Source organism: Chelonoidis abingdonii, chromosome 8 (genome assembly GCF_003597395.2).
Source record: "Chelonoidis abingdonii isolate Lonesome George chromosome 8, CheloAbing_2.0, whole genome shotgun sequence".
In the NCBI taxonomy this organism is placed as follows: Eukaryota; Metazoa; Chordata; order Testudines; family Testudinidae; genus Chelonoidis; species Chelonoidis abingdonii.
In genome coordinates, this window is record NC_133776.1 from 37,432,245 (window position 1) to 37,440,079 (window position 7,835).

The 7,835-nt window shown below is 39.0% G+C and overlaps 1 protein-coding gene across 10 annotated transcripts in view; it reads left to right on the top strand.

Annotated features, from left to right (window-relative positions):
* Positions 1-7,835, top strand: part of DOCK10 (dedicator of cytokinesis 10) — a 241,168-nt gene that overhangs the window by 227,138 nt on the left and 6,195 nt on the right. For all 10 annotated transcript variants that reach the window (XM_075068541.1, XM_075068543.1, XM_075068534.1 and 7 more), the window contains 4 exons: positions 1,333-1,479; positions 2,936-3,146; positions 6,020-6,210; positions 7,339-7,439. In XM_075068541.1, coding sequence (XP_074924642.1) covers positions 1,333-1,479; positions 2,936-3,146; positions 6,020-6,210; positions 7,339-7,439 — 650 coding nt within the window. The remainder of the gene's footprint in view (positions 1-1,332; positions 1,480-2,935; positions 3,147-6,019; positions 6,211-7,338; positions 7,440-7,835) is intronic.

The following is a 7,835-nucleotide window of genomic DNA, read 5'->3' on the forward strand; positions in this document are numbered from 1 at the left end:
TCTGGTGCTTGCTAAGGAATATTACAACTTCAGACATCTGTTCCACAATATGTTAGGACTACAGGGGTTTGTTTGTCTTTTTGCTGTCCTTTTTACCCTTATCATTCTGACTTGCTGCCTGCTTTGTAGCTGCTGACCTTTACTGACAATCTCCTCTGACATCCAAGCTAAAAGAGTTATTTTCCACTGACAAGCAAGAGGGCATTTTTTGCGTACATGCTGCAATATTTGCATCACCAAAAATCCAGCAATGGAGTATGAAACCCATCTAGCTTATGCCCTCTGCTCTCCTGTAAGGGTGAGCACCACAGGTCAGGATTTAGCCCTATTTGTATTTTACATTTTACACTCGGATACTAAATAGAAAGCTGGTTTTCCCACTGAAGTATAAGATCATTGTCAGTGGTAAAGTCCAATTATTGTTAATGGGAGTGGTGCATGTGATCTGTTACATTCAGCCTGAAAAGATTTTATCCTAAACTGTCAGTATATGCCGGTTATGTATGTTTTATTTGCATATGGTGTATTTTATATATTAATTTTCTGAGGTAAACATTTCTTACGGAAACTGGCAGCTTCTTGTTTTATCTTCAACAGACCTTTTATTAATACACTGCCAGCTACGTCCAATGTTGTAAGTACATGGCTTTGCAAAGACTGTGCAGCAGTCTTTTTGTAAAAGTCGACAGTCTGTGCAATTTTATCTTTTCAGTGTAAATAAGATGTTACATTGTCTTTGAAGATATCACAATGTATTATTGTTTTTTTTAAGATTACAGCAGAATACTCTATTTAAATGAACTCAGATACAGATCAGTTCATTTGTGCTCTCACACAGTTGAGCATGCAATCCTACACCCATTGAATTTTATGGTCTTATTGCTTGAAAGATTTGTTGTGTGAAGAGAGAACTGTATTTCATGTAAATCCATGAGCCATTACTAATTTAGTCATCTGTGATTTATAACTAGAATGTACCGCTAGATGGCAGTCTCTCCACACAGCCAAATAAAAGCGTGCATTCTATGTAAATGAGTATCAAACAAATCCTCCGATATCCAAAGTTGTTTACATTGTATTTCACAATAGTTGTCCATCTGATTAACATTTAGATGCATGTTGGGTCTAATGTCAAAATTTGTGTAATGTGTTAGCTTCCTTCATCATTCACATGCTGTAGCACTCAGAAAAACCAATCAATGACTCCAATATCTAAACAATTGGATACATTAAACCTTATGTCACAATAAAGTTGTATGTGTTATTTTCTGTTTACATTCAGTTTGCCATATCTATTACACTGATTGATCTTTTCTATTTGTTTTTGAACAGGGTTTTTTTGAAGAAGAGGAAGGTAAAGAGTATATCTATAAAGAACCGAAGTTAACAGGGCTGTCTGAGATCTCACAGAGACTGCTAAAACTTTATGCAGATAAGTTTGGAGCAGACAATGTGAAGATAATCCAAGATTCCAACAAGGTATGGGAGAAATGCTGTGTTTAGATTCATGTAAAGTGGGAGCAGTGCATTCAAATTTGACCCATAAAGTTCTTTCAAAAACGCATGCTGCACTTTTGTTAATTGGTGAAAAACCTGTTCCCTTCATTCAGAATACTATGGGCTGGATTATGGAGTTACCACAAGCCCTGAGTAAGAGGCAGCACTTAGTGGCAGTGATGCAGGAGCAGAGTCCCAGTCTGGTCCTGACTCCCCCTTGATCCATGGGTATATTAAGCAGTGCAAACCTTTTACCTGGCACTGTTTAGTCTGCCTTCTGCAATGGGTCTGCTGTACTTGGTGGTAAGTTAGGGGGAGAGTCAGAGCTCCTCCCCCTTCCCATCCCAGTCTTCTCAGTTCCGGGGGTGGGAGGGTGTAGGAATAAAACCCCACGTGGGTGGCTCTCCCCTTCTAAGACTATACTTACACTGTGAGCTAGGGGTGTCTCACACACACTCACACTCGCTTGTGTACACATACTCATGCTAGCTCTCATCAAGCTAATGCAAGTATAAACAGTAGCATGGCTGGCAGCAGCCAAGTACAATCCCACCTGAAACTGGTGGCTTGAAAACCTGAGCCCCAGCCCAAACCACCACATCCACACTGCTATTCTTAGCACTCCAGCTTTAGCCCCGCTAACATGAGTCTGTCTACCCAGACTGTGTGGCTCACTCCCAGCTGCAATGTAGACATATCCCAACTATGACTCATGATGTAGGCAGTTCATTGAGGGGAGCAATGAATCTCACATTATGCCCCCTGCTTCCCTGAATGGGTGAGTGCCATGGGTCAGGATTTAGCCCTATTTATATTTAACACCCATATACTAAATAAAAAGCTGATTTTTCCCACTGAAGTGTAAAATCACATCACCACACTTTACTCTATACCACACTGGCATTCTGTGTAAGGCTGTTCCTGGGAGCCAAAGATTTAACACTGTTGTGATACCATAAACGTTTCCAAGAAGGTGTTTCTAGTGGATATGAGCAGAGTATGGAACTAGTGCAGTAGTTTTATAACAAAAATGAGCCATGCCTTGTAGTAGGGCCTTGGGCTGCCCTGGCCTGGTGATGTAACCATAGGACAACGTTGTAAGAATACATGCATCACAAATGTGTATTACCATTGCAAGGCAGAAATTGGCTATTTCCTTTCTAATTCATTCAACCCACATCCAATGTTGCCATTGAGCTCTACTCAAAACTCCCATTGACTTCAACTGAAAAGCATGCCCCATAGTCAGTTATCTAAATATTAATGTATGTGCCCAACGTTACTTTTGAAAATCATGAGCTGTGTTTACACAAATATCAATAAAACCACAGTGGGTAAAAACAGCAAACCTGTAAAAAACGCTCAGAGATTTTATTAGTAGTAATACTAAGTCAGTATCAGATAAATTGTTTCATCATGTGTAAAAATGTTAACACAGGTCAACCCCAAAGACTTGGATCCAAAATACGCCTATATCCAGGTCACATATGTCACGCCTTTCTTTGACGAGAAGGAGGCTGAAGACAGGAAGACTGACTTCGAAATGCATCACAACGTCAACCGTTTTGTATTTGAAACGCCTTTCACGCTGTCAGGAAAAAAACATGGAGGGGTAGAAGAGCAATGCAAGAGACGCACAATCCTGACAAGTATGTTGCTGCCTTTTTTCTGTGAAGAGTTCTGACTAAAAGAAATTGAATATGATTTCAAAGGGCAATGCTGCTCAAAAATCAATGGGCATAATATGGTCCACAATCTGTTATTTGCCAACAGTTTTGTTTTAAGTGAGCAATAACCATTTCATTGTGTCCATGTTTCTGTGCATTGTCTTTAATATGCCCAAATTGCAAGCATGATATGATTTTGCAGACAATTACATAACAGAAAAAAAATGATCCGTTTGTAGAACAATCAGCTGACATTATTCTTCCTTGTTACTCTCCTCTCACCCCACTTTCTCAAGAGTTACTTCTGATATACATCAGTTTAGTGAAATCAGAACCCTCATTCTTTATTCTTCTTAGCTTGCATAGTCTAAAGCAGAGTGGAGCTTGTAAGATTTACCTGTTTGAAAAAATAAACCACTTCAGATATGAGTAGTTGTTAAAAATTAGAAGGATACTAGGTTTACAGAAGTAATTAATATTACTATATAATATAGAATAAACATATAAAAAACAAAACCCTATATATCTTATGTCTTGTCAGTGGGAAATATGCCCAGAAATCCCTGTGTTCTAAGACAGGAAGGTATCCTTTTGCAAGAAGTATTGCAGGCACCAATTTCCATTGAATCAAATTAAACTGTGGTGCCGAACAGAAAATGTTTAGTTTTTATTCATAATTGAAATCTCATCTTAAAGAAAAGTGATAAACATCCATGAAATTACTGCTAAAACTTGACATATCTGAAATTTTTGATGAGTGTACGAGAAACTGTCTGAACATGCACTTGATGAGCTTTGTTCTCAGAAGCAGAAATGAATACAGAGGCTGGCATTTAAGGAAAGGCTTCAAAATGATAGAGAATTTAGACCCCATCTGACTTCAGGATATATATTCTCCCCAAAGAGCCAAATGGGAAAAGCTGCCTGCAGCACAGACTGGGTCACCTAAAGGTTTTGTGCAGTCAAGGGAGAAAAATACCTGATATCTAGAGGCATCTCTTTTATGATACAGCTATAGGGTGAGGCGATGAAGCACAGAAAATACTGGGTGTTCTTTAATGTCTGAGCAGTACTAAGTTCTTTAGTGTTGACTTTGGGGTGGGGAGGGAATAGTATTGTTGAAGTGAAAGTGCATGTTTTACAGTGTTAATGTATTAGCCTACTGGTGTGTAAAGTTTTAATCAGAAGACAGAGTTGTTTCATCATCTCCCTGATTTTCTTAGCCCTGCTGCCTGGCCAGATCTGCTCCAAAGCACGCACTCAGCCTCCATCCCTTGCTTTATTGTTCCAAGCTGGAACTTTATGTCTCTCTCCACCTTCACTACCACTTGTCCATTGCTCCCTCCACATCCACCCTTCCATCCACTGTCTCATCCTATTGCCTCATGCATGGATAAAATGGATACATTTTAGAAGTTTTTACATTTATAGAAATTATACACATAAAAATGAAGCATTTATTGTTTATGAGAACTGGATGTAACACTGAAAAGAGGAGCAGCTGTGGGGGTTGGGGCAGCAACTGATTTTCTTGGGGAAAGGGCACTGGACAATCAGGGCAAGTGTAACCCACTGGTCAGTGTGTATTACAGGTGCCCAGTCTACAAAGGATATGAATCTTTTGCAACCCCACCTACAGAGCCATGGCTCTTTAGCTCCAGCAGTAGAAGCTCATGCTTTTAGCTCAGGAGGTCCCTCATTGGTGGACCAAGATGGCAGCCATAGCATACGTTGGGGCTTGTCCAGGGTTCAAACTGATCTGTAACTGATGCTCACCATTGGGTTACATAGGGGCTGAGAAGGCTTCTTAAAGTATGCAGAAGAACCAGAAAGAAGCGTTAGGACAGGCAAGTTTTTCTGCCAAACTTCCCAAAGTCCAGAAGACAAACTTGCAGAGTCACTTTGCTGTCTGAGTTGTAAGGAAGTACATTGGATAGAGCTGGTTAGAAAATTATCTGAACTGTTCCTGGAAAAGGGGTGGTTTTCAAGAATTTCCCATTTTGAAAATGTTTTGGGGAAAAAAAATTGAAATTGTCAAATTATCCTGTTGTGATATTTTGAAAATGAAAAAGTTATTTTTCATGTTGAAATTTTTTGTTTCAAAATGTAAGTTAATTTTTAGTTTATAAAAAAAGATTTAAATGAATGTTAAAATTTATTTATTTTTAAATTTCAGTTAACCAAATATTTTTTTCAGATTTTCGATTCATGAAAATGTTCGAGATTTTTTACTTCTCATCCCAATTTGGGACAGGAAAAAAATTTGAATTTCAAAAATTCTCTCAGGATGATTTCATTCCCACTTCTTGATTTTAATGAGGCATGTCCTCTCTGTCTGCTTCCCTTTGTGAATATGACAACAGTCATGTTTGATAATTACTGTTTCATGATTGGTTACAATTAGTGAATGTAGGAGATCTAGGCCTCAGCTAAGCAAAGTGTTTAAGCTCATGCCTGACTTTCATTTTGAGAGTAGTCTTTTTGATTTTAGGGAACTGCTGAAATGTCTAAAGTTAAACACAGGCTTATGAATCAGGGCCCTAACACAGAATAAGAAATATGTGAATTTTAAAATCTAAGAGTTTTGAGAGTCACATGTTGTTGTCAGATTCTGACAAATATACGAGACAAATAGTGCTAGATCAAAAAGGAACCAGTAATGACTGCATCAAAATATCAGTTTAGACCTGCTGAGCCAATCCTCTATATGTATTAATTTTCCTGGCCCACAAAGATGTTTATAAAATGGAAAAAATGAGTGCAGTCTAAACTATGAATCCACTAGCATTGCTTCCATAATTACCGGCTTGTGGGAGTGGAATTTCTTTGACTGTTTTACATTTGTTTTTGAGCAGCCAGTCATTTATTTCCATACGTGAAGAAGCGTATTCAAGTCATAAGCCAAACAAGTACAGAACTGAACCCTATTGAAGTAGCTATTGATGAGATGTCCAAAAAGGTTTCAGAACTTAAACAGCTTTGCACAATGGAAGAAGTGGACATGATTAGACTGCAACTCAAACTTCAAGGAAGTGTCAGCGTCAAGGTATCAGTGGCTCAGTTTTATGTTTTTTATTTGAGCTTTTGCAACTCCAGAGTATTCGAGTCTTGTTCCGGTGCCCACTGAAATCAGTGGAAAGACTCCCATTGACTTTAATGGGTGTTGGATCAATGCCTGACAGTGTTGTTATAATTAAGTCTGTTAGGGTATGTTGACTTTACAATAAAAGATTCCTGGCTGCTGGACCCGGGTCAGCTGCTGTAGGCTTGGAGGGCTCAGGCTGCAGAGCTGGAGCCCTGGCTCTGAAACCCTGAGAGGGTGGAGGGTTTTTTAAGCCCAGCAGCCCGAGCCCCAGAAGCCCAAGTCAATTCACCTGGGCTCTGAGATGGTGCCGTGGTATTTTTTTTGCAGTGTAGACATACCCTTAGTGTTCCTCTAATAAATGTTAAGCTCTTTCTAACCTGAACAACCTAGCCATATTAAACTAAAGCCTGGCACTCAAATGAGCTTTCAGATACTTTTTTAAAGAGAACCTTGTACAGGTCAGTTTAATGATTTCTTACATAGAAAAACTGGGATTAGAAAGAAGAGCGTATTTGGTCCTTGTGATTCAGTGTGATATCTTTTTTGACTACATTAGCTAAAATCCAGTGCACTGTTTGCATATGAAACTTTCTAAGACATTCATTTATCTGGCACATGGGCCCAGATCCTCAGGTGGTGTAAATCAGCACAGCTCCTTTCATTTCAATAGAGCTATTCCAGTTTACACCTGCTGGGGATCTGACCTACAATCTAATTTTGGTATTTTTGTTAAACTGAAATAGCTACCATAAATTTATTTGGAAAATGGCACCTCAGAAGATAAACAGTTGCTCTTAAATCATTGATTCAGAACACGGGGAAGATAAATACCAATGTGTTTAGCTTTGGTTGGGAAGTGCTTTTAGCACTTGCTTGAATGCAGCTTTGTGCAAGGCAGAATGTCTTTAAGATGCAGAATTCAGAACAAAAGCTCTATTCATATTCACCCTGTACTATCCATTTGAAGTCATTGTCATTTCACGCACTGTAAGCACAGAAATTGACCCCAAGCCTTAAACAATGAGAATTATAAATTACAGTCAACCTGTACTGTTCTGCCCCCTAATCCAGGTTCTTTTCCCCCAACAGGTAAATGCAGGACCAATGGCATACGCCAGAGCTTTTCTTGAAGAAACAAATGCTAAGAAGTATCCTGATAACCAAGTCAAACTCCTGAAGGAAATCTTCAGGTAAACATCCTTGTTTTAAATATAAACGTTAGACTTTGTTTGGCTGGTACAAACGGAGGAGAAACATTCAGTGATAATGACATGAAATTAGGCAGAATGTTTTATGTAGAACTAGATAAAGCCACATCTTGCAATTCGTTCTTGGGTAAAACTTCTCTTGACATCTGGGTAAATCACATTGGCCTGAGTGCTCCTAGGGATTTATAACTGAGTGCCATAATTTGCCTCAGCTAGTTTATAACTTTAAATTGGGGGCTGTCATGGTATAATTCCCAACTCTGAACCTTAGTGTCCAAAAGATGGGGTACCAGCATGAATTCCTCTAAGCTTGATTACCAGCTTAGAACCTGTAGTGCTGCCACCAACCAGGAATTCCAGTGCCTGGTACACTCTGGT